General features: G+C 44.5%; 1 protein-coding gene across 6 annotated transcripts in view; it reads left to right on the top strand.

Annotated features, from left to right (window-relative positions):
* Positions 1-27,473, top strand: part of ATF6 (activating transcription factor 6) — a 1,225,231-nt gene that overhangs the window by 33,668 nt on the left and 1,164,090 nt on the right. For all 6 annotated transcript variants that reach the window (XM_069231066.1, XM_069231064.1, XM_069231068.1 and 3 more), the window contains one exon: positions 17,091-17,167. Coding sequence is in view for 4 of the 6 variants with exons in the window: in XM_069231064.1 (XP_069087165.1) it covers positions 17,091-17,167 (77 nt within the window). In the remaining 2 variants the exon portion in view is untranslated. Of the gene's footprint in view, positions 1-17,090; positions 17,168-27,473 lie in introns of those variants that run through there.

Raw genomic sequence — 27,473 nt, forward strand, 5'->3', positions numbered from 1 at the left:
ACAGAATGCTTGTCAATTCTGATAGCCTTTGTAGGGCATTTGGTATTCATGCCAACAGGACTACTGAGTTGCCAGCATATAATAAAAGTGGGACTTTTCTGTTGCCTACCATTGGAATGTCGAGAGTTGATGAGATTAATTTCTCTATATTCCATTTGGAGTATAGTGTGAAATGAAAGTGAGTGAGCAAATCAAATTTTCTACCCTAGATGTTTTTAGGACTTTTCCATTGGGCTTCTGCTAATGTCATTCTGTACCTGCATTCTGGATAATAAGAGACACTGAAAGATTAAATCTGAGACCAGTTCAGAAAAATAACAGTTGTTTTTATATATACTTTGAACCAAATAACTTTGTTATAAGGTGTAGGAAGGTACCATCTTGCCTGGCATGTTACCCCCATATTTCACTGTATATATGTTGTTTTAGTGTATGTGTCACTGGGACCCTGACAGCCAGGGCCCCAGTGCTCATAAGTGTGCCCTGTATGTGTTCCCTGTGTGATGACTAACTGTCTCACTGAGGCTCTGCTAATCACAACCTCAGTGGTTATGCTCTCTCTGCTTTCTAAATTGTCACTAACAGGCTAGTGACCAATTTCACCAATTCACATTGGCATACTGGCACACCCTTATAATTCCCTAGTATATGGTACTGAGGTACCCAGGGTATTGGGGTTCCAGGAGATCCCTATGGGCTGCAGCATTTCTTTTGCCACCCATAGGGAGCTCTGACAATTCTTACACAGGCGTGCCACTGCAGCCTGAGTGAAATAACGTCCACGTTATTTCACAGCCATTTACCACTGCACTTAAGTAACTTATAAGTCACCTATATGTCTAACCTTCACCTGGTGAAGGTTGGGTGCTAAGTTACTTAGTGTGTGGGCACCCTGGCACTAGCCAAGGTGCCCCCACATCGTTCAGGGCAAATTCCCCGGACTTTGTGAGTGCGGGGACACCATTTCACGCGTGCACTATACATAGGTCACTACCTATGTATAGCGTCACAATGGTAACTCCGAACATAGCCATGTAACATGTCTAAGATCATGGAAATGTCACCCCAATGCCATTCTGTCATTGGGGAGACAATTCCATGATCCCCCGAGTCTCTAGCACAGACCCGGGTACTGCCAAACTGCCTTTCCCGGGGTTTCACTGCAGCTGCTGCTGCTGCCAACCCCTCAGACAGGTTTCTGCCCTCCTGGGGTCCAGCCAGGCTTGGCCCAGGAAGGCAGAACAAAGGACTTCCTCTGAGAGAGGGTGGTACACCCTCTCCCTTTGGAAAAAGGTGTCAGGGCTGGGGAGGAGTAGCCTCCCTCAGCCTCTGGAAATGCTTTGATGGGCACAGATGGTGCCCATCTCTGCATAAGCCAGTCTACACCGGTTCAGGGATCCCCCAGCCCTGCTCTGGCGCTAAACTGGACAAAGGAAAGGGGAGTGACCACTCCCCTGACCTGCACCTCCCAGGGGAGGTGCCCAGAGCTGCTCCAGTGTGCTCCAGACCTCTGCCATCTTGGAAACAGAGGTGTTGCTGGCACACTGGACTGCTCTGAGTGGCCAGTGCCAGCAGGTGACGTCAGAGACTCCTTCTGATAGGAAGGAGAATAGGCTAGCAACACAGGTAAGAGCCTAAGTAGCCAAACCTTCTTTTCTGGCTATTTAGGGTCTCTGCTTTGGGGAATTCTTCAGATACCGAATGCAAGAGCTCACCAGAGTTCCTCTGCATCTCTCTCTCTTCACCTTCTGCCAAAGGATCGACCGCTGACTGCTCAGGACGCCTGCAAAACCGCAACAAAGTAGCAAAGAGGACTATTGCAACCTTGTATCGCTTATCCTGTCGCCTTCTCGACTGTTTCCTGGTGGTGCATGCTCTGGGGGTAGCCTGCCTCCTTTCTGCACCAGGAGCTCTGAAGAAATCTCCCGTGGGTCGACGGAATCTTCTCCCTGCAACCGCAGGCAACAAAAGACTGCATCAGCGGTCCTCTGGGTCCCCTCTCAGCATGACGAGCGTGGTCCCTGGAACTCAGCAACTCTGTCCAAGTGACTCCCACAGTCCAGTGACTCTTCAGTCCAAGTTTGGTGGAGGTAAGTCCTTGCCTCCCCACGCTAGACTGCATTGCTGGGCACCGCGTGATTTGCAGCTGCTCCGGCTCCTGTGCACTCTTCCAGGATTTCCTTCGTGCACAGCCAAGCCTGCGTCCCCGACACTCTAACCTGCAGTGCACAACCTTTTGAGTTGTCCTACGGCGTTGTGGGACTCCCTTTTGTGTCTTCGGGCGGACTCCGGTTCACTCCTCTTCCAAGTGCGGGTTCCGGTACTTCTGCGGGTGCTGCCTGCTTCTGTGAGGGCTCCCTGACATGCTGGGCGCCCCCTCTGTCTCCTCATCCAAGTGGCAACATCCTGGTCCCTCCTGGGCCACAGCAGCATCCAAAAACCCTAACTGCGACACTTGCAGCTAGCAAGGCTTGTTTGCGGTCTTTCTGTGTGGGAACACCTCTGCAAGTTTCTTCACGACGTGGGACATCCATCCTCCAAAGGGGAAGTTTCTAGCCCTCTTCGTTCTTGCAGAATCCACAGCTTCTACCATCCAGTGGCAGCTTCTTTGCACCCTCAGCTGGCATTTCCTGGGCATCTGCCCACTCTCGACATTGTCACAACTCTTGGACTTGGTCCCCTTGTTTCACAGGTGCTCAGGTCCGGAAATCCACTTTGGTTGCTTTGCTGGTCTTCCTTGCAGAAACCCCCTATCACGACTTCTGTTCTCTCTGGGGGTTATAGGTGCACTTTACACCTTCTTTTCAGGGTCTTGGGGTGGGCTATTTTTCTAACCCTTACTGTTTTCTTACAGTCCCAGCGACCCTCTACAAGCTCACATAGGTTTGGGGTCCATTCGTGGTTCGCATTCCACTTTTGGAGTATATGGTTTGTGTTGCCCCTATACCTATGTGCTCCTATTGCAATCTACTGTAACTTTACATTGCTTGCATTACTTCCTTTTGCTATTACTGCATATTTTTGGTATTGTGTACATATAGCTTGTGTATATTTGGCATCCTCATACTGAGGGTACTCACTGAGATATTTTTGGCATATTGTCATAAAAATAAAGTACCTTTATTTTTAGTATATCTGTGTACTGTGTTTTCTTATGATATTGTGCATATGACACCAGTGGTATAGTAGGAGCTTTGCATGTCTCCTAGTTCAGCCGAAGCTGCTCTGCTATAGCTACCTTCTGTCAGCCTAAGCTGCTAGAAACATCTCTTCTACACTAATAAGGGATAACTTGTCCTGGTACAGAGTGTAAGTACCCCTTGGTACCCACTACAAGCCAGGCCAGCCTCCTACATAAGGTCAGCAGTTTTTAAAATAAAAATACTTTGCTGTTTCATAAAAGCAGTTTTCTGAGTCTTCAATGTTAGCCTATGGAAGGAAAACAAGAATGCAGTTTCTAATTACACAACTTTACAACCCCAGTATTCAGGGTTTCAGGCTAGCACTGGGCAAGGTTCAGATTGGTACCAAGTGTGCACCCACAGTGGCACAAGGGTGACTGGGTGCCAAGGTCCAAGCCAGTGCGCAGTGTAAGTCAATGGAGATTGGGGTTGGGTGGGGGACTGAAGATGATCTGCTCCCAGGTAAGTACAGGGGGTGTCAGAGGTTGGTCTCCGGGGGCTGAGGCAAGCACCGGTTGGTGGGGGGAGCAGCAAACTTATACCCTCAGCGGCACAGGGGTGGCCGGATGCAGTGTGCTAAAACAGCCTCTGGCTCCCAATGTTAGTCAATGCAGGAGATCACTTTCAGGGATGGGCGTCAGGCTCTGGCCAGGGGGTCAGAAGTGGTCAACCCACAGCTGCCCAGGTAAGTTACGATGCCAGGGGTTGTAGGGACACCAGCAGTCTAGCTCCCCAAGGCCCAGGAGTTCCGGGTTCAGGGGTGTCTTTTGGTGTCAAAAACAGCTTATTGGGTAGGTCACGGTCAGGGGAGCTCTCGGATTTAGGACGCAGGTATTTCTGTGGAGTCTGGCAGGGGTCAGCCCACCATGGTCTCTGGATCAGAAGCACTGGGGAACCTTCACTGGACTGGTGGGCCACTTGGACTCAGGCATCGGGTGCAGAGGTGTTTTCAGGTGGTGTTTTTGTGGTTCCTCAGGCAGACTTCTTTCTTCTTTGGAGATGCTTCTTATGGACCTGTCTGCTGTCCAAGGGAGTTATTGTTCTTTATTGAAGACCGGCTTTCCTCCCTAGGCTTTTGAGGTTTCTGGGCTGCAGGACAGTTGACTTTTGGGCGTATGTTTCTTTGAAGGCTGCAGACAGGCCGGTAGGTCTGGGGCCAAGTCAATTGGTGTCTTCAGTCTTCTCTACTGGGCAACTTGTGTTTTGTCTGGCTCTTCTTAGGTTGACCGGAATCTGATTCTAAGGTTCAAGGGAGCCATCTAAATACTGAATTTAGGGGCATTACAGGGAGTTATCGGAGGTAGCCAATAGGCTTCTCATCTTGTGGGTGACAACACCCTTCTTATGACCACTTCCTTTGGGAAGTGGTGTAGCCCTAACCCTATTGACCTGATTACTTCCCCGCAAGATGGAGGAATTAAAAATGCAGTGTCCACTTCAGCTCGTCCACCCTGGCATGAAGTGGGTAATTTACCTAATTTTCCCTCCAGTCCTGACATCAAAAGTAGGGTCAGGAACTGGGGGTCTGCCTCCTCCACCATTTCGAGTGGCCTGGGTTGCATTTCAGAGGAGTCAAGCCCTTTGAAGCTCCCCGCCCTGAATTGTCTATCCTGCCTGGGAGAGGAGGTCACACCTCTTCCCAGAGCAGGCCTTTGTTCTGAGCCCTCAAGAGCATTGGCTCTCATCTCAGGGAGCCAGAATTCTGTCTAAAGTAGATGCACTGATTCTGACCAGTAAGTGCCCACTCAAGGAGTTGGAAGGTTTCAAGGGAGCACCTCTAAGGTGCCCTCTGAAGGCATGTATTAATAAATTCATCACTGGATTCAGTGAGGGTTTATTAATACTAGATGTTTGATACCAAACAACCCTACTGTCCGTGATGCCATCATGTAGCTGGGTAACTCTTAATGACCAGAGTGCAGCACGTGTACTTAAAATGGCTGCACTGTTCACTTACTATGTCTGAGAATCAACAGAAACTTAGCAGGGCCATATCTGCTCATGCAATTATGCCCTCACATGTAATGTAATGCACCCTGCCTTTAGGGCTGGAAGGCCTGCCAAAGGGGTGACTTACAGATATTGCATGCAGTGTGCAGGGCACAGGGCACACAGGCTGTGTGTCATGTTGTGTTTTCATTTGAGGTCTACACCAATACATACAGCCTACGAAGGCACCACTGTGTGCGCTTAGGTGAGGGGGTCCCTGAGGGTGGCCCAATCTGTGCTGCATCCCTCAGGGGCCTTCCTTTAGTACACCATGCCCTAAGAACTTGGGGTATAATTCACAAGGGACTCAGCGTGGCATCTAAAGGTTTGTCAATTGGGAAAAAGTACTGTGCAGTTTTATGAAAAGAGATCTCGTACTGGGGACTTGTTTAGCAGCGACCCAGTGCACTTTCAGTCAAAATTGCGCCAGAAACCAGGCAAAAAGTGTGTGTGTATTTGGGGGGGGTATGGAACAAAACTCCTTGATGGACGACTTTCTGTCTGAACCATGAGTGTAGGAGGCTGGCCTGGCTTGTAGTGGGTACCAGAGGTACTTACACCTTGTGCCAGGTCCAGTTATCCCTTATTAGTGTAGAAGAGGTGTTTCTAGCAGCTTAGACTGCTAGAAGGTAGCTATGGCAAAGCAGCTTAGGCTGAACTAGGAGACATGCAAAGCTCCTACAATACCACTTATATCATATGCACAATATCATAAGAAAACACAGTCACTAAAAAAAAAAGTACTTTATTTTTATGACAATATGCCAAAAGTATCTCAGTGAGTACCCTCAGTAAGAGGATAAGATATATACACAAGTTATATGTACACAAACCAAAATTAGGTAAGTAAGAGCAAGAAAAGTAATGCAGACAGTGTACAATTACAATAGGTTGCAATAGGAGCACATAGGTATAGGGGCAACACAAACCATATACTCCAAAAGTGGAATGCAAACCACGAATGGACCCCAGACCTATGCGAGCTTGTAGAGGGTCGCTGGGACTGTAAGAAAACAGTGAGGGTTAGAAAAATACCCCACCCCAAGACCTTGAAAAGTAGGAGTAAAGTACACCTACTACCCCCAAAGAGCTCAGAAGTCGTGATAGGGGGATTCTGCAGGAAGAACAAACACCAGCAGTGCACGGACAACAGATTTCCAGACCTGAGTACCTGTAAGACAAGGGGACCAAGTCTAATAGACGCGACAGTGTCCGGAGGGGCAGGAGCCCAGGAAACCCCAACTGAAGGTGCAAGGAAGCTTCCACCGGTTGGAAGAAGCTTGGAGTTCTGCAAGAAAGAAGAGGACTAGGAACTTCTCCTTTGGATGACAGATGTCCCACGTCGCGATGAAGCTTGCAGAGGTGTTCCCACGCAGAAAGACCGCAAACAAGCCTTGCTAGCTGCAAGGGTCACGGTAGAGGTTTTTGGGTGCTGCTGAGGACCAGGAAGGACCAGGATGTCGCCTTTTGCAGGAGGAGACAGAGGGGGCGCTCAGCAACTCAGAGAGCCCTCACAGAAGCAGGCAGCACCCGCAGAAGTACCCCAACAGGCACTTAGGAGAAAAGTGAACCGGAGTCCACGCAAAGTCACAAAAGGGGGTCCCACGACGCCGGAGGACAACTAAGAAGGTTGTGCACAGCAGGACGGAGTGCTGGGGCCCAGGCTAGGCTGTGCATGAAGGAAATCCTGGAAGAGTGCACAGGAGCCTGAGCAGCTGCAAATCACGCGGTACACAGCTTTGCAGTCTGGCGTGGGGAGGCAAGGACTTACCTCCACCAAACTTGGACTGAAGGTCACTGTGGGAGTCACTTGGACAGAGTTGCTGTGTTCCAGGGACCACGCTCGTCCGGATGAGAGGGGACCCAGAGGATCATTGTTGCAGTCTTTTGGTGGCTGTGTTAGCAGGGGGAAGATTCCCTCAACCCACGGGAGATTTCTTCAGAGCTTCTGGTGCAGGGTGAAGGCAGGCTACCCCCAGAGCATGCACCACCTGGAAACAGTCGAGAAAGCCGTCAGTATTAGGCGCTACAATGTTGCTGGTAGTTGTCTTGCTACTTTGTTGCTGTTTTGCAGGCGTCCTGGAGCAGTCAACGCTCGATCCTTTTGTAGAAGGTGAAGAGGGAGATGCAGAGGATCTCTGGTGAGCTCTTGCATTCGTTATCTGAAGAATTCCCCACAGCAGACCCCCTAAATAGCCAGAAAAGGAGGTTTGGCTACCAAGGAAGGAGGATCGGCTACCAAGAGAGGTAAGAGCCTATCAGAAGGAGCCTCTGACGTCACCTGCTGGCACTGGCCACTCAGAGCAGTCCAGTGTGCCCCCAACACCTCTGTTTCCAAGATGGCAGAGGTCTGGGACACACTGGAGGAGCTCTGGGCACCTCCAATGGGAGGTACTTGTCAGGGGAGTGGTCACTCCCCTTTCCTTTGTCCAGTTTTGCGCCAGAGCAGAGCTGGGAGATCCCTGAACTGGTGTAGACTGGCTTATGCAGAGATGGGCACCATCTGTGCCCATCAAAGCATTTCCAGAGGCTGGGGGAGGCTACTCCTCCCCAGCCCTTCACACCTATTTCCAAAGGGAGAGGGTGTAACACCCTCTCTCAGAGGAAATCCTTTGTTCTGCCTTCCTGGGCCAGGGCAGAAACCTGTCTGAGGGGTTGGCAGCAGCTGCAGTGCAGACCCCGGAAAGGCAGTTTGGCAGTACCCGGGTTCTCTGCTAGAGACCCGGGGGATCATGGAATTGTTCCCCCAATAACAGAATGGTATTGGGGTGACAATTCCATGATCTTTGACATGGTACATGGCCATGTTCGAAGTTACTATTGTGATGCTATACATAGGTAGTGACCTATGTATAGTGCACGCGTGTAATGGTGTCCCTGCATTCACAAAGTCCGGGGAATTTGCCCTGAATGATGTGGGGCACCTTGGCTAGTGCCAAGGTGCCCACACACTAAGTAACTTTGCACCCAACATTTACCAGGTGAAGGTTAGACATATAGGTGACTTATAAGTTACTTATGTGCAGTGGTAAATGGCTGTGAAATAACGTGGATGTTATTTCACGCAGGTTGCAGTGGCAGGCCTGTGTAAGAATTGCAAGAGCTCCCTATGGGTGCAAAAGAAATGCTGCAGCCCATAGGGATCTCCTGGAACCCCAATTCCCTGGGTACCTCAGTACCATATACTAGGGAATTATATGGGTGTACCAGTATGCCAATGTGAATTGGTAAATTTAGTCACTAGCCTGTTAGTGACAAATTTGGAAAGCAGAAAGAGCATAACCACTGGGGTTCTGGTTAGCAGAGCCTCAGTGAGACAGTTAGGCATCACACAGGGAACACTTACAGGGCACGTACTTATGAACACTGGGGCCCTGCCTGGCAGGGTCCCAGTGACACATAGACTAAAACAACATATGTACAGTGAAATATGGGGGAACTTGCCAGGCAAGATGGTACTTTCCTACAATGAGTATATAGCAAAAATGAACACCTTTGCATTATTGTGTTTCACTTGGCACTCCAAATTCTATCCAAGAGACATTGATTTTGCCCTCCCTTCTTCTCAAGGCCATTCTGAACCACCTTCTCAATTTACAGTCTCCAAACCATATAATGGTATTCAGAGCATCAACCCGATGAGACACCCACTCAGCCAGTCATCTCACTGATGGAGACGATGTGCTGAACTCTCAATTCTTTAGCAGGCACACTGTTGTTGCACTCAACTAACCTGGAAGTTCAAACCATGGCACCTCATCCAATAGCGTCTACGCCGGCCGGTCAATAAAAGTAAGTACCTGATTGAGGAGATAGTAAGTACACAGTGAAGGCCTGCTATCTCCTGACATTCCAAACAGCTGCATTTGTACAGTTATCCTGGCCAAACGTGGAGAAGCCCCTAAATAGACCAGTTGATTCTTGATGACTGCAAGACATTTCTAGAGCAACTTTCAACCATCACATAACTTAAGATCAGATGGTTCCTCTTCTGGAGCACTAAGGTTTTGTGCAGCAAGTACAACAGGGACCCTATCACTTCCAAACAATGGAATGAAAGTTATCTAAACTCCTAATCTAGTAAGTCTATAAACAGGAGTGGCAGCAAACAAAAAATAAAAAATAAATGATGGTCCTGACATAGACTAACCAACAAATGACAAGTCTATTCCCCACCAGAGATACATATGCATGATCCAGAAAAAACATACAGCTGCTGGCCCCCTGTGCCAGCACAACGAGTGGTATAAGAATAATCAAACTCCAGCTGCAAAACCAAACCCATGCCTAATTTGCAACTTGAACTGCTGATTCTGCACTCACATTCATAGATTTCCCACAGGACCATGGAACGAGAAAAAGGTGAAATAGGTTGTGCAGAAAGAATTTTTCCATAAAGATCAACATAAATGAATTGTCAATCATACAATAACAAATTTACATTAGAGATGCAAAGTCAAGAACACCAAATCTTGCTGCCAATCACACACTGACAACAAAGATTCTGGCCAATAAAGACTTTCTAGCTGGCTGGGACAAACTAGTCATGACTAACAAAGAGGAGCTCTACCCCAGTATTTGGAGACCAACGAATCTTGGAGTATACAGTTTGACAGATAAGATGGCCTTTAAATCAATGTGGCCCTCCAACAAACCAACTGATTTACAACTATCAGTGTAAACTAAAGGTGGTATGCCACAGAAATCTACTCAAAACGAGACCATGATCACACATGGCCAAGTTTGTTAGCCTTTGCTTTCCTAATACCCCAAATCCCCCAGCCATAGGAACAAGCCACTGCCAGCACTTTGTCGCAAGACTGAACAAGAATAATTTGGATTTTTTTTTTTTGTGCAAACAGAAACTTGGCAACAAAGACTGGGAGGTCTCAAAAGAACAGCAAAGATCTGCTGCTTCCAAGAAACCTGGCCCCTTGACAAAGAGGCGATGGTAAGGTTTACTCCTTAATATCTTCCAGCCAATAAATTGTTGAAGAGGAGGCTAAGTGGAGTACTGATTATTTGAATCACTCCATGATTAACCTTTTACAGTAGATGTGCACTCGACCCCTAACAGCAGTATATAGCATCATATAGTGACCAATGAGTCCCTAACTACTGACCTTTTTTAAATGTATTTGCCACTAGGTAAACATAATGGGAAATCTAAACTGTAAATATGTTTCAGAATTCTCTATAAATCAATCAAATACAAGATTACAAGAATCAGTTATAAATAAAATACCCCAATTAATGCTGATCTATGGAGACTTCAACATTAAACCATGCGTCTTTCATGGACACTAAAATATAATATCAAGAACTTGCTTAGAGCATACCTTACTCCATGTCAGGGTACCTCGGAGATTCCAAGGATGGCATTCTTACCACAACAGTGGTTTCCTACAGACTTTGCAGACTAATCTGGATGTCAGCCTTCGATACACCCTCATGAAACACATGAAGCCAGAACAGTACCAGTATTGTTGTCTACATCTTAATTAGCATAGATCCATGGCACTTGGTAGTGGACATGACCGTGAACATCTGACTGGAAAATAGCCATTATCCACTGCTTGATATTATCTCCAAGCAGAACTCCATTTGTAACTGCCCTAAAGTACAGCCTCACCTGTCACCTCACAACCTATAGCTAAAACCCTGAGTGGGGAAAATCTACCAGCATCCACCATGGTTGCATATTACAAGTCTCAGCACCATTGTACCTATTCAAGGAAAAATATAATCCATCATCAAACCCAATGGAAGTGGAGGAGAGGCAGCTGAAATCCTCTTTCACTATGAATCACTGATGCATCCTACCTCGTAATTGTAGTCAAGACAAAACAGTGCAATTAGAATCAAACTGGAGAGCCTACCATGGTTTGACTGAGAGATTCTACATAAATAACAAGTACTAAGTGAAGCAGTGCCAGCAAGCACCAAAACACAATATGCGAAGAAAACTTGAGTGTTGCAAAGTGTATTACTGGTAAGGGCAGGTAGGTACCTACACTTAGCAATAGGCCCCAAACCCCCACTAGGTCCAGTCAAGGTCTCAGTGAATGAATCCTTGCTCAACCCTTGGTAGCTTGTCCACGAGCTGTTAGGCTTAACTTGGGAGACCGGTGTGGATAGCATTTAATATCAACAAAACAGAAAATAAGTAAAACACAGAACACAATAAAAATTCAACACCAATTTCTAAAAATAGAATATATTTTTATCTTTAAAATTATACTAAAACGACAAAGATCCAATGTAGGGAACTGGAGATATGAAGTTTTTAAAGATTAAATGTTTTCTACCACCTAGAAACAACAATCATTTGCAATGCAACGGGTCTCACATTTGATCAAGTTAGAGCTATTAGCGTTGTAAACTCCGAACCAGACTTTTCTTGCCATATATGTTGAAAATTAAAAGTATAGCAGTTTCACATAAGCTAGCCGATTGACAGTGCCATGGCCGCCATGAGCATCAGCGTTGCGAGACACTCAAAAGGAAAAAGAAGTTCGCCTGCAGTCAGATTTATTGGCAAAAGTGCAATTAGCCATCTAGCAGGGGCGATGGCCAAGGCTGTAACAAAACCTCCCTAAGGAGGGACAAATATAAGCCATTTACCAATGCCATCAAAGAATTTTTGAAGGGCAAGCTCACAAATGAGTGGTAGTGATGGGCGTGATGTGGGAGTTGTTAAAAGCCCAGATACAAACCAACACGTCGGAAAAGCAGCACATGCGCACTGCTATGCTCGCCCTAAAAAGCATCACTCTGGAAATCTGGTCACACTTGACTGGAGCAAATTCAAAAGTTGAGGCCGACCGCGATGGAGCCCTGCTCGGCTACACTGAGCGGGAGGCCTTGGTTAACATTTTACTTTCATATTTAGAAGTTTTCTTGAAGATTTTTCTCTGACCGGGACGAAGACACAAGTTGAGGCTGACCTCGCTGGAGCCCTCTTCGGATAAGTGTCACATGAGGCACTGGTCACGTTTTCTACGTTTGGACTTAGAAACTTTTTCGGGACAAAATCCTTCATCTGGAACAAAGTCAAAAGTTGAGGCCGACCACAATGGAGCCCACTGTGCGGTTTGCATCGGTCAAACTTTTACCTTCGGACTTAGTAACTTTTTTGGAGCTTTTCTTCCCCAATGTCGGATGCCCCTCCCCAGCAAGCTGATTTCGATTCAGGGGCACCGGATTGCCTTTCCAAGAGCCCCTGGTCAAATCCTGGAAGTCTGGGTCTCCGGAACATTTCAGGGGGAAAACCTGCAATTCAGGATGGGTCATGGTCGACGTTGACCGGCTTGACTCACGACGTTGAGTCGGTCCACTTATGGAGCTTTTTGTTGAAAGTTGCTCCAAACTTCTGGATCTTCTTCTAGAAGTACTTTTGAGGTCCTTCAAGGGTGCACAACTCACCCCAAGGTTCCAGAAGCTGTGAGATGCTCCTTGGGGGTTAGGAGTTCAACTCCCAGAATGCACCTGTTCCAAATCCTCAAATGGTCACTGGTCAGCTGGGCTATTTCTACAGGACTGGATGCAGGGGACTCTGGGCAGCTCTTTTCTACCTGTTGCTTACAGGGAGTCCCTTCTTGGAATTGTAGAAGCAAGACAAAATCCTTTTCTTGATGAAGCCCAAAGTATGCAGCTTGTGCAGTCCTTCTGAGTGCAGTTTCCAGGTGCAGGGCAGGGGTCCAGCAGGGCAGTCCTTCTTTTTGCCCCTTTCCAGTAGGGATCTGAAGTGCAGGGCAGCTCTGCCATATTTATCCTTGTTCCTGGGGTGGCAAGTAGGGGGGTTCTCCTGCCTAATAGCATGCAGGCCACCATCCTCTTGAGTGACCACTGCTTGGGAAGTGTGGCAAAAATAAATCCCAGGGAGCAACTTTCCTCCAAACTCCAACAAGACAAAAATTCAGTCTTACAGTTTAGACCTGGCTGAGTCCATCCACTGGTGTTGCTAAGTTTCTCTTAATACACCCCTTTCCAGCCCTCTCCTAATCTAATCAGGGGCCACCTGGTTGTCTGGGGCTGCAGGAAATTGGGGCGGTCCAGTTGCTGTCCCAAATGTCCTTCTCTCCTTTGAAGTCCAGTTTGGCTGCTCTTTCCCCCCAATCCTGTTCTACCATGTACTGAGATAGATCTCGCACCAGATGCTTTCTTTTGTTTCACCCCAGGCCACTTTACACCTCATCAAGGCAGCCTGGCTCAGGCTGCCAGAGGCTGACCAGTCAGAAAAGGGCACTACACGGCTGAAGTTTGTAACTTTTAGCAAGAGTTCTAAAATACGTTCCCTGTTCAAGTTAGATTAAATTCAACAGTGGCAAGTTGTTGGATTTATTATAACTTTTAATTTGATACTAAACTTGCTATTTTTAGCTTCCTATGGAAAATAAGACTTTAGTGTTTTAAAATAAAGACTCTCCATGTGAGCCTAGAGAGCCCATTCACTACAATAGGGAAACAAATTTGGCCATTGTTTCCTCACCAGGGCTTATAAAACATATTTTATAAAGTCCCTACTTATAGTTACACTGCACTCAAAATTGGGGGAACTTAGGGCATACCTCAGGGGTGACATGTAAAAATAAGGTAGCTTAGGACTTTGGAAGTACTTTTAATTCCAAAGTCGAATTTGGGGTTAACCTTACCTTAAAAGTAGCAAGCAAGGCAGGCCTGCTCCTAAAATGACACTGGGCACCACAGCAGTGCACCTATGGTGCATTATCTATACTGGGTCCCCTAAACCTACATGCCGTACCGTATACTAGGGACTTATATGTAGGTTGGTACAGCCAATTATAATTAACCTAATTTGCATATGCCATTTCAATCAAAGCACAGGCCCTGGGACTGTTTAGCAGTGCCCAGGGCACTATCAGACTCAGGAAAACACCAGTCTAAGTGCAAAATGGGGCAAAAAGTGAGGGGACTTCTGCAATCTGCCCAGTTTTCCCATATTTAGAATCTAAGAAAATGCCACAAACTGATGATAAACTATAAAAAGAAAACACTACAAAGTAGAGCAGATGGTAATATCCCTGAAAACGAAAAATACCAGAAAATTGTGGGCCTTGGTAGGATGGAACTGTGAGGAACAGGAATGGGCCTGGACGCTTGGCTGGAACATCTTACTTCCATGTATTTTATCGCTCATTGTTACCTAAAAATCTGTCACACGAGGTGGCGGAGGAAAGATTCAGCCAAAGCCCCCAAACTGGATGGAAACCCTGTCAACCTGTTTAACTCAAATGTCAACTGATCAGAACCAGTTTTAAAAGCAGTGTTTTAATTGCAGTGCTGTTAACAGGCAAAGTCTCAATTCTTTCGAAGTCAGCTAGAATTGTTTCTGTATTCAGAAAAGAGCCACAAATCAACGCAATGAATTATTGATCAATCTCGCTCCTCAACAGTGTTGAGAAAAACTTACTATTCACCAACTTACAAGCCATTTTCGGACAAGGATAAGGAGCCATAGAACAAGCAATGAAGCTCTAAATCGCTCTCACTTAATATAGCAAACTTAAGAAAACAATGTTTTTCTCGATATTTGTGGACCTGAAAATGTTGTTTGATTCAGTTGACCAAAAACTATTATGGAGTAATTTAAGTGATCAAGGGGATGGCATCTAATCCATTAAATGTCTTACAATGTTTCTACCATGACATCATGGCCAGGGTGAGATACAGTACTAAAGGGGATTGTACAATGGAGTTCTCGATTCAGGTTGCATGCTACCCCTAATGTTGTTCAACCTGTATATCAATGACAATGGAACCATATTGAAGACATGCACATAGATGTTCCAATAGGTGGAGGGGGAAAAGCTGTGTTCCTTCTATTTGCCAATGACTTGGAATTACATGGCTCAATCAGAAATCGCCATGCACTGCTTATTGCAGGGATTCAAACAGTACTGCTCCAAAAAAAGGTAACCATCAACTTCAAGAAAACTAAGTTCATGATTTTGAACCCCAAAACAGACTAAATTGAACATGAAGTTGCTTTGATAATATTCTGTCATGGAGCATGCAGCTTATATAGAAATTCACAGTACTATGTCAAAATACTAGAGCTGCTCCACACTGTAAAAACAAACTGAGTGGAGAATCTTTCAATCAATTCAGGTGTATGATAAGAAAATAGCTGCCACTTTGTGCATGGTGGAACTGTGGGTTCAATGCAATGGCCCATCCAATCACCGAGAACAAGCTAACTTAGGTTCCTGATCAATCATGGGCATTCTGTTACACTCGTATCATTTGCATCAAACAATCCTTGACATTCACCCTAGTCTTATAAGTATTCTAGTAAAGCCTGGAGTTTTGACTGCTTCCTGGCTCATCACTACGGCCAACGTTAGTCAGTAGTGAAGTGAACATTCCTTATATTTACTTATAGTCTGTCAGCATTAACAGGCCCACACTTATCCCTGGGTTACATGGCGGTCTGTCCTAAGAGTCGGCCTGTAGAGCCAACAATAATGTATCCCATGCTGTGATAGGTGTTTCCTTGCCCATTTGTTTGTGGATGCGCAGTATCATAGCACCTAAACAGTGTTATCGGATTTCTTACTTTGGTAAATGGGGTTTCAAACACCAAGTGGTTTCCATGTTCATAGCCTACAACTGGCATTTTAAAAAGTATTTGAAATTAAATGATTGGTTTGGGTTTATAAAGTCAGGGTTCCAAAAACTGACTAAAAATAAACAACTCCAGCTTTGGTACAGCAGCAGCTAAAATGATGAGTCCTATATATGCCTGCGTATGAAATGGACCTTTCACATTCCTTGCTCCCTGAACATAGATTTGGAGGTCTTTTACAGCATCCTGGTAAATGTATCATTCTCAGTCTTCATCCCTTCTCTCACTGGAAATGAAGAGACTGAGACCTTACCCTCCAGTGAAGGACAAGAACATTCTTTTCACAGTTTGCTGCACACCTTCTTATCCAGAGCTTGTCGGGTCGTGCTGCCACATAGGCGACAACTTCGTCAGCCAGGACCCACTCCACAGAGCGAGGATGATCGATATAATCTGGGTCTAGAATGTCTGAGGGATTAGGGTCCAGTACATTGTTATGCGTGCCAAAGCCATGGGTGTCCGGTTTAGGGAATGGATTGCAGCTTCCCTCTCCTGGAGGCAATACAGTTGCCCACTCCTAGAGGGATTGTAGTTTTATAGACCCATTGGGTATCTCAGTTTCAAGTGTAGTAGTTGCAGTCACCCCACAGTAGAGTTCGGATCACAGTTACTCCAGCACCCATCCCCAATAGGAATCACAGATGCACTCCCTGAGAGAGATCGCAGTTGTATCTCCAATAAGGAATCACTGTTGCATTTTGTGTGTGTGTGTGTATATATATATATGTGTGTGTGTGTGTGTGTGTGTGTGTATATATATATATATATATATATATATATATATATATATATATATATATATATATATATATATATATATATATATATATATATATATATATATCCCATGATGTCTCCAATACTATCCGAGGGAACTTCTCTGATAGAGACACCAAGGTGGCTGGGTTGTTTGAATTACAGTATGCACTGTGGTCTTAGTAAGCAAGAAGGTCCCTGTTAGAGTGTACACAGGTTGCTTTCGGATACACTGTACTACCAAGAATCTCATTTATGTTACCCAGGGTCTCCGTTATACCACCCACAATGCTTAATGTTATCACTAATCCTTAGTTTTACAGTGGTATTGTAAAGTAACTTCTTACTGTGTCCAGCAAAGTCTATTTTGCACATTTAAACCATTTTTTTAAATTATTGCTCATGCTCTTCTCTCCATTGTTTTTTTTAGTTTTTGTTTTCAAAAACTAATCTCAGCAAACTGTATTAAGGTTAAGTTCTAGTGTTTAAATGTAACTTTAAATTTTTCTTTGTAGATTCCACATTTTTTGATGAGCTGAGTGATCTCGTGGATGCAGGTGACCTTTTGCAAGATGGAAAACAGGAATGTTTTGTAAGTACAAGCGATTGAAAGCCTCAAGTGTGGTGTGTTTGGAACGTCGATACTAAACTGCCCACGTTTTGTATCACGTACACATTGATTATTGAGAGGCACAGGGAGAGTCAAGGATGAAAAATAGTGAGAATAGCTGCTACATGAACTGGTCAAGTCTCTGAAGGCAAAGTTGCTCTCAAAGGGGATCCAACGCGAGAGGGTTATTTGTAAAGTGGTATAGATGGATTGCAAACTTTTTATGGTTTTCATCTGAATGATTTGACTTTTTTTGTGAAGCTTACAACAGTTGGGATGTTTAAGAAAAAAAAAGCATTAAAAAATCCTGGAAAAATAGATTTTGCTGGAAATGTACAGTAGATTGTTTTGAAAACTGTTTGTTGGAAAATCCTTTTGCAAATATTTTTTGTATACATTTTTCTCCGACTGGTTAAATTTTTACAGAGTTGAGAATTTAAACATCAGAAAATGTTCCAGCTTCCCAGTGCTCATTTGGGATTTAGCTTTACACTCCTGTGGCAGTACAGCAGTATGGATGCTTTGCAGTGTTGCTAAAACTAATGTACACAAAAAATATGACGCACCAAGCGTTTTTAAGTACATTAGCACTGAATGCAACGTAGTCCTTTTTTATTATTAGTTTTAGCCATGCTACACAGCAGCCACGCTGCTATACAGCATGGCTACAAATCATTACAGAAGTCGGTAATTCACATGCTTTACAACATGAACAAAAGACCATGGCAGAGCCAGTAGTTTCAAAGGCTACACCTATCGGCTTTGCCAATGCCCTTTAGGTCTCGGGACAACACCACAATGATTTTGAGCAAATCTGTGAACATCTCTGCATGCTTGAAAAAGAGGAAAACATGACATTTGCCAGAACATCCTATCTCATGAAGAAAGCGCTTGCACCCATGCCTATGTCTTACTGAAAATACATTTGGAAGCAGACAACACTTGTTGTCACAATAAACATCCATTCAAAGGAGAATATGGATTATTTGAAGTGTCTGTGGCATAGTAAAACATAGCTACAAATGGGAAGTAGTTCAACAAGGATAATCAAGAAAGAAGAAAAAATGAAAGTAGTGCCTCAATCACAGTGCAGTCAGCTGAAGGACAGCAATCAAGCTGACACAATCAGTACTTGGCCCATGCTCCAGCCGGAAAAAGAGGAAGTGAAGCCAGCATGCTGTAACCAATTAGAAACAGCAATGAGGCCAAAGAATTTTGAGTAATGGGCAGATTGCAAGCCCTGTGATACGGTTCTTCTCGGTATAGTCATAAGTTTAATTGCCACGAGAAAAAGAGTTATGTTGCCACCATATAGCTCTTGGGTTACATCTCTCCTGACGTAGTGGTTGCAGTTTTCACACTGCTTCTGCCAAGAATTGAAAATAGTTTAAAGAAAGTAAACAGTAGGTTTCCCATTGTGGTGCAAGGTCAGCACCTGAATTACTGTAGAGAAGAATGCAATAATTACTGTGTGTCCCCTGGAAAGTAAGACACATGCTCATGTAACAGTATACAATATGAATACCAGCATTCAGAAGGTCACCACTCAGCCATGTCAATTCACCTTCTCCACTTCTGAAATGGCTACCGCATTAGGTCCCAGTGTTTACCTCATAACATCCACAGTGTCAAAATGATTTCTTGTATTGCGTCTGACAACCTTCATTTTATAGGCTCTGATCGTCAAGGGTGGTCAGCCCAAACTGTGTACTATTAGGTAAAACTGGAAATGTATTGCTGTACTGCTAACATCGTTGATTTGCCTGATGCAGAGTACTTGCCATTAAAAGAGTTTTGCTATTCACCAAACAACTTACACACTCTTATGTGTGTTCTGTGATACTTAGTTTCAACAGCAGTGGCCGCCGCATAATGCAAAGTAAAAATAAAAAGCACTTCTTACCTCCGTCCCTGCCGCTTTGCGCTCTTCTTCTTGTGTCCTAGCATTCACTGCTGGGACACCACCACACGCTCCCCAGCATTCCTGGTGCTGCCTTTATGTAGAACCTAGCATGAAAGCAGCTTCAGGATTGGTCTGAGTGGTAGTGACTGCTGCTTACACACAGCCCTGGGGTCTGTGCAGTTTCTCCAGCCCAGCTGTTAAACACACCCGAGATGGAGAAACCTAAGTGTGCGTGTGTGTTTGGCCAGCCTCAGACAGCCGGCCGAACACACATGCGCTCTTAGATGCACACTCCTGTCCTCCCATCTCTGACCTCCCGTGGCCCAGCCCCGCGCATCCCTTCATATGCTGGTGGCTGAACCAGAAGCAGAAAAATAAAACAATTGTGAACTATTTTATTTTTCTGCTTCTGGCTAAGCCAGTGGGGCGACAATTCTTTCCTGTAGTGAAGGAGACGCCCCCGAGTTTCATTTGACACAACCAGCTGCATTGATCAATTTAGTGTCGTAATGGTGGTGTTCAACTTTGGTAGGTTGATTATATGATGAATTGGGGTATTATTGAACAGTTTAAGAAAGGTGTCCTAAGTGGTGCCATGTTGTCCTGCCTGAATATGGCTGCGTTCAGAGACCTAATTTGTGTGAAGGGGTGAAAATATATTTTGTTAAGAGAGAACAGCTATCTAAGCTTCAGAAGTTGCTTACATGAAGAGTTCTTAACCAAAACAACCTATTGCATTAAGGATACGAATATGCCATAGTGGCTTCACCAGAAACAAAAATAAGGTCTTCTGTGTTAAGGTATTGTACTTCCCTTGTGCCCCAACAGCGCCGTCAACTTTGATTTCTTCAACCATTTTTACTTGATAAAGCGTGAGTTTATAATTGTTGGGAAATATTTTATGGTGGTGTGATGGTTAAAGTCAGATCTTTATCGATTTTGACCTCTGTTGAGATCAGCAAAACATCAATATCATTAAAAAAAACACAACTGTGATTATCTTAATACAAGTTGAGAAAGCTTTAAAAAAGCAATGATTTACAATGCAATAGGTTTGCCTTTTCTTGAGTTAGAGCTATTGGCATTGTAAATTCATAACTGTACTTTTCTTGCCACATAAATTGGTCAGCCCTGCATCATAATGTCGTCTTTTCCTGCCAGATGAATGCTTGTTTCTGCTTTTTTTGTGTATTGTTATGTGTTTCATATCATCGACAATATTTGGGGCCGGAGTCCCCGGCTTCCACTAATGACCTGGGAGGAAAGGGGGGGGCGAGGGGGAGGCGGATTCCAACAGTGATTTAGTGGGGGTCCCCAGTTTCCAGTAATGATAAAATGGGGGTCCACATAAGTCAAAAGGTTGAGAATCACTGTTCTAAAGGGTCAAAACATGGTGAAACCAAGATTAGGGGAGGAAAGGATGGGTACAAAGGCATGTGATAGGATGTACGGATTGGTTCAACCGTATATATATATCTGGGTTTAATTATATGCTGACAGGAAGATTCTAACAGTAAACAAACTTGGATTGTGTGTTGTTTTCTGGTAAACATTTTGGGGGTGGAGGAACACGGCTCAAAACATTTAGGTGCTGATTTAGACTTTAGTGGAGAGGGTACTCTGTTGTAATGGTGATGGAGTGCCCTCTCCAGCAAGCTGTTAGTCCGCTGTCCGAATTAGCGGTGGGCAGACCTTAAGTATGTTGATGACAAAGCAAACTTCTGATCTGTTTGGGATATGGTTATCCAAATGCCTAATGGATTATGGGTCATTTTAGGCCAGCCATCATAGTGGCAGCCAAATTTAGGGTGGGTGATTGTATTTTTGTTTGCTGTACTTGTTAGTGGTGGTTCAGGAAAAACATTTTTCCCATGGTGTTGGGGGGTCATTTTTTTTCATTTTTCAAAAACAAAATGTCACTTTTACAATATTGACAAAAACCACTCTGGTAGTGGTTCATGTCAGTGTTAAGAGTTGTCTTGGGGATGGGTGATAACTCGAAATTTGGAGGGCAGAGTTTTTTTCTGGGTGAAGGAAAAAAATTATCTCTGCCATTGTAACTGAGTAGGAAAGAAGTCAGTTTTCCTTATACAGTCTAACTTGGAGAGGAGTGGGTCCTAGAATCCTCCTCTTCCTTGTACTCAAGGGATTCGCAAAGGGTCACTGATGTTGGTTTTCTTTAGTTAGTGTGAAGTCATAGACAAGTGCTCCTCTTGGAAGAAGTATCATCAAGCCTAGTTGGACTGCACTTTGGGTGTGACCCTGCTGGGTATGAGCCTGACTCTTCCCTGATTATATCCTAGAGAGGAGGTCCTGAAATTATGATGGAAATGTGCTGCTTGCTCAGCTTTTGGAGAAGTTTATACTTAGACTTTATAGGATCTCCAGAAGACAAGGACAGCGTAGCAAGGCTAGCTGAAATTGTGAGGCCATGGCAGGCAACATCTCCTGATTTGTCCCACTTAAGGTTTTTTTGACTAAGGCAGAACACAGGAGGAGTGAGATTGGGAAAGGTTGGCACAGTGATCCCAGCATTGAGATGACTTTGACCTCTCTCATTATTTTGTATCCATGATTTCTAAAAGCGATCTTATTTTCCTGAGCTCTTTACTAAGTTGCATACATTTTGAGTCATTTTAATAATTCAATGTTGCTTCATTTTAGTGAATTGATTTATAAATTTGAACAGCTCGATTTATTTCCTTCGGTGTTATTTACTGCTACAAAAATACTTCAGTCAGGTGTTATATGACAAGCAAGTTGCTTTCAGCCACAGCTATTAGAACAAACTGCAGGATTCCATATTGCAACTTGCTTTAATCTTGCTGGTTTACTTAACTTTGGGGGCGATAATCCATTGGTCTGCTCACCAGTGAAAAATCCAGTCATTCACAGTATATTTTTATATTCCAATGATTTTTTAAACTTATGTAAATCACTTTTCACTCTGAATTCCAGATTACCTAAATTACTGAAATTTGTGACTTTAATTATTAACTGCATGAAGTGCTTCCCCTGTTCAGTACTTTGAATATGAAGTGATTTTCAATTTAGCGAAAACCTTGTCAGTCGCCATTCTGACATTGCCATTTTCTGTGAAATATAGAAGTTCTACGTTTTTCAAGAAAGACAACCACATACACATAATTGTGTGATATTTTAGCGATTCTTATTTGAGAGTTGAATTAGAGAGAGAGAGATAGACCCAGCGTACTATTAACGCATTTTTACACGTTGAAAGTCACAAAATAGCCTCTTTTATTTGCTCACCCTGGCAAACTGATCTAAGGAATATTGAGAATATAGTTTGATCACAGATCTCCTATCGTGAGAGGAGTAGGCGGTCCCAAGACGGTGAGGGTGATAGAAATGGGTGGCTTTACCACAGCAGGTATATCACTAGCATCCTTTGCATATACTGTGGCTTCCTGCAATAATTAGGTAGGATTTTGGATGTGAGAAGCATTTTCATACCAAATGGTTTATACACACACAGGGCTTATTTAGCCCCTGTCCAGATACTTATAGACCCATACATCTAGACATTGCACATTATTTACTCTACACCTCACAAGCCCTGTTGAATGCACAGCGTTTAATAGCCTGTAGCTCTCTGCAGGATGTTATGCTTTACTGAATTGAGAGAGGCAATTCGTGATACGTGATTCATCTTGATGTCAATTTCAGAAATACAGTACACATGATTGAGAGAAATCTCCATCCAACCAAAGCCTTTTGAGTCCAAGATTAGATACAAATAATGCCACAGACTCATCGTTTCATCAAGTATAGCTGTGCAGACACTGATAGTTGCAAAGATCAGTTTCCCATATCTCCCTACAAGCATCAGTATCAAGGAGGTCTTTTAAGTAAGCACATATAAAGTATGGAGAATCTGTGTACCAGAAACAACATGCAGACACATCTGGAGCCTCTGCTGTAAGTACAAATACATTGCCCAGGAAATGTTTATAACTATAAACTACTATTGATCATGCCTGTCTGGTTTAAATTGGTAAGTTTTGTAAGATTGGTTTAATAAAGAAAAAAGTAACCTCAACTATGCCAGCTGGCCCTGTTCCTACTTTAAATGTAAATTCGGGTCTACATTTGTTCCGTCTGCCTTATCTGTTAGGCGCATGCATGTAAACATGTTAGGCCTTGGCACCATTGAACTTATCCTACCAAGGTCTAGCCCCCTGACCCCATTGCAGGCACTGCACAAACACTCATTCACAAGGTCTGGTTACTGGGGGGGGGGGGTTTGGTGACATCTGAGACAGGAGCAATGGAGAAAAGCATAAAGGAGAATATGGCCTTTGAGGGGTTAACAGTCGACACAGTATAGGGCTCCAAGGTATCCTAACACTGTGCAGGCAAGCTGTGCATTCAAGCAACCAGCACACCTTAAACCTATTAATAATCAGGGAAAGGTGTATAGAAAGGCACACCACAGAAGGGCAATGTTTTAGCAACTTCCTCTGTACGAGAGTATGAGAGACAACCAGCTAAAACTCCTCCTGTTGACCATGCCTGCTTTCTTGCCCTGCCTTTTAGGTAGGTAGACTTTCCACTGGCCATACCTAGTTCCTGCCCTACTCTCCCTTCCTCTTTAAGTACATTTTGATTGATTCTTGTTCCTCCCTGCTTTGGACCCCCTTTGTGAGGCCCATTATTTCGAATAATTTCCCCTCCTCATCCATGTCAGCTGTTCTTGGGCGTTCCATAAGACTAATGACACTGACGTACACGTATGCCTGCTTACAACCACTCCCCTTTTTCTTAGTATTTATCTGAAGTTGCTGCTAAGGATACAGACTATCATCATCAGCGCATTGTGATCAGGTAACTCACATGGGATGCTTGGCGGAGGGGGACTGGGTGTAAATTACTAACAACATACTCCGTGTACTCAGATTGTCCTATGAGGGCATTTTACTAATTAATCCCTTGTCTCATAGCAGCACAGCAGCACAGTTGGTATCAGTGCTATCAGCTTCCCTATCCCTGGGGGAACTCCTAGTAGTCCAATCTTCACACCCACTCCTGAGGATACATCTGTTTTGATTACCTAGAACTGAAAAAAGCTGCAGGTAGAGTGCTTACACCTCCAGACTCTAGTGTCTGCAGATTACAAATACTACTGAATATGGGCATGCCATTGCTCTGATCCTCAGCAATCCTTTTAGAGTTCTGTCGCTCACCACTTACTCTCTACCCCATGCTGTTGTTTCCTCGCAGAGGGTGGCACAGTTGCCTAACTTTCTCTAGAGATTGGCTGCTGCTCCCACTGAACTTCCTTTGGAGTGCATGATCCTCCCTCTTCCTCCACAGCTGCTGTCCCACTGCATGGCCCCTACACCCTGCCTCCTGGTTCTTATCAATAGTCACAACAATTGCCTTTGTCAACACTTAGGTCCCAATTGCGGTTGGTTTGATTGATTTTAATACATGTGGTAATTTCCAATTTGTGCGATAAGCACCACATCCACTGCCTTTTCATGTCATGGGTAAAATCTGCCACAATGTATCCAGGGAATAGTGTAAAAAAAAAATTAAATTATTAAATTACATGCAGATTTGGATACAGTAGGTACAAAAATCATTCAACATTTTTTTTAAAAAAATTTTTTAATGAGGGGACCTCAATCAAACAGTGAAAAGTGTCTGATATATGTTTCTGTGGGCAAAGACCGCTTGTGATCTCTTCCTCTTTACTTTTTTAATACAAAGCTGATCAATTTCTTAGTAACAAGCACAAAGTACAATGCCCCAGAAAGAAATACACATGCAGGTTTGTTAAAAAAGCGAACTGACATTGTTTCCATTTCAATCAGCAGGCAGTAATCTCTTGAGTAAATACAGAAATGAATAGTGCATGAGTTTGCTATTACGAACACACTCCTTGGGTAAATATTCAGGTTTAAACAAGCTATGCTGCTAATTTTTACACTATAGGAAGAACACCTTTGCTGTTTTACTTCTTGCCATTGTTAAAACAAGTTAGAGCTATTAGCGTTGTAAACTCCTAACCGGACTTTTCTTGCCACATAAACTGAAAATGAAAAGTACAACAGTTTCACATAAGGAAGCCGAAGGCCGCCTTGAGCGTGAAGGAGACACACAAAAGGAAACAGAAGTTTGCTTGCAGTTAAACGTATCAACAGAAGTGCAATTATCCATGTAACAGGGTTGATATCATGCAAAGCGCTCAACTACTGCCCAGCAAGATCGCGCTGCGTTGGAAATAAAAAAAAAAAAAAAAAGTAGTCCAGAAACCATAAGAAAACACTGAGCCTTGTATGTTTTCAGTAGTTTACCAGTGCTCTTGAGGAGGGCTAAACACCGGTGCAGGCATGATGTATACATGCCTTTCCCTAATGAAATCAAGCAAATTTTAAAAAGCAAGCCCATGAAACAACTAAACTAATGGGCATGATTAAAAGCCCACAGAGAGATTACAACCGGGGCAAAGCGCTTGCACGCTCGACCCTAAAAATGTAAATATTAAAACATATATATGTACATTCTGAGAAATAGCATGAGATTCCATGCAGCTTCCCATAATACCCTATGACAGGATTACAGGACCTAAAAATTGTCCATATTGCATTCTTGAAGTTTGACAAACAAAAACAATGTGTTTAGAATTCTGGACTCTGGTTGTTACATATGGTCCAAATTTGTTATTAGTAAGTTAAATCTAGCCATGCCTAAGTTCTCGCACTCAGTGAGAGGGCATTTGCCCTTAGCAGCAGCAGCGACTTGCAAACTTTATGGTCCTGAGATAACTGAAGGTATAGCTGCATTTTCTGCTAATCGTAGGTGTAGGAGGCTGGCCTGGCTTGTAGTGGGTACCAAGGGGTACCAGGTCCAGTTATCCCTTATTAGTGTAGAAGAGGTGTTTCTAGCAGCTTAGGCTGATAGAAGGTAGCGATAGCAGAGCAGCTTAGGCTGAACTAGGAGACATGCAAAGCTCCTACTATACCACTGGTGTCATATGCACAATATCATAAGAAAACACAATACACAGATATACTAAAATAAAGGTACTTTATTTTTGACAATATGCCAAAAGTATCTCAGTGAGTACCCTCAGTATGAGGATGCCAAATATACACAAGATATATGTACACAATACCAAAAGTATGCAGTAATAGCAAAAGGAAGTAATGCAAGCAATGTAAAGTTACAGTAGATTGCAATAGGAGCACATAGGTATAGGGGCAACACAAAGCATATACTCCAAAAGTGGAATGCGAACCACGAATGGACCCCAAACCTATGTGAGCTTGTAGAGGGTCGCTGGGACTGTAAGGAAACAGTGAGGGTTAGAAAAATAGCCCACCCCAAGACTCTGAAAAGTAGGTGTAAAGTGCACCTATAACCCCCAGAGAGGGGGGATTTCTGCAAGGAAGACCAACACCAGCAAAGCAACCAAAGTGGATTTCCGGACCGGAGTACCGGTGGAACAAGGGGACCAAGTCCAAGAGTCGCAACAATGTTGAGAGTGGGCAGATGCCCAGGAAATGCCAGCTGAGGGTGTAAAGAAGCTGCCACCGGATGGTAGAAGCTGTGGATTCTGCAAGAACGAAGAGAGCTAGGGACTTCTCCTTTGGAACATGGATGTCCCACGTCGTGATTAAGCACGCAGAAAGACCGCAAACAAGCCTTGCTAGCTGCAAGGGTCGCGGTAGATGTTTATGGGTGCTGCAGTGGGCCAGGATGTCGCCACTTGGAGGAGGAGACAGAGGGGGCGCCCAGCAAGTCAGGGAGCCCTCACAGAAGCAGGCAGCACCCGCAGAAGTACCAGAACAGGCACTTGGAAGAGGAGTGAACCGGAGTCCACCCGAAGACACAAAAGGGAGTCCCACTACGCCGGAGGACAAATCAGAAGGTTGTGCACTGCAGGTTTGAGTATCAGGGACCCAGGCTTGGCAGTGCACGAAGGAAATCCTGGAAGAGTGCACAGGAGCCAGAGCAGCTGCAAATCACGCGGTACCCAGCAATGCAGTCTAGCGTGGGGAGGCAAGGACTTACCTCCACCAAACTTGGACTGAAGAGTCACTGGACTGTGGGAGTCACTTGGACAGAGTTGCTGAGTGCCAGGGACCACGCTCGTCGTGCTGAGAGGGGACCCAGAGGACCGGTGATGCAGTCTTTTGTTGCCTGCGGTTGCAGGGCGAAGATTCCGTCGTCCCACGGGAGATTTCTTCAGAGCTCCTGGTGCAAGAAGGAGGCAGGCTACCCCCAGAGCATGCACCACCTGGAAACAGTCGAGAAAGCCGGCAGGATGAAGCGATACAAGGTTGCAGTAGTCGTGTTTGCTACTTTGTTGCGGTTTTGCAGGCGTCCTGAGCAGTAAGCGGTCGATCCTTTGGCAGA

The sequence above is a fragment of the Pleurodeles waltl genome, chromosome 4_2 (assembly GCF_031143425.1).
Source record: "Pleurodeles waltl isolate 20211129_DDA chromosome 4_2, aPleWal1.hap1.20221129, whole genome shotgun sequence".
Taxonomy (NCBI): Eukaryota; Metazoa; Chordata; class Amphibia; order Caudata; family Salamandridae; genus Pleurodeles; species Pleurodeles waltl.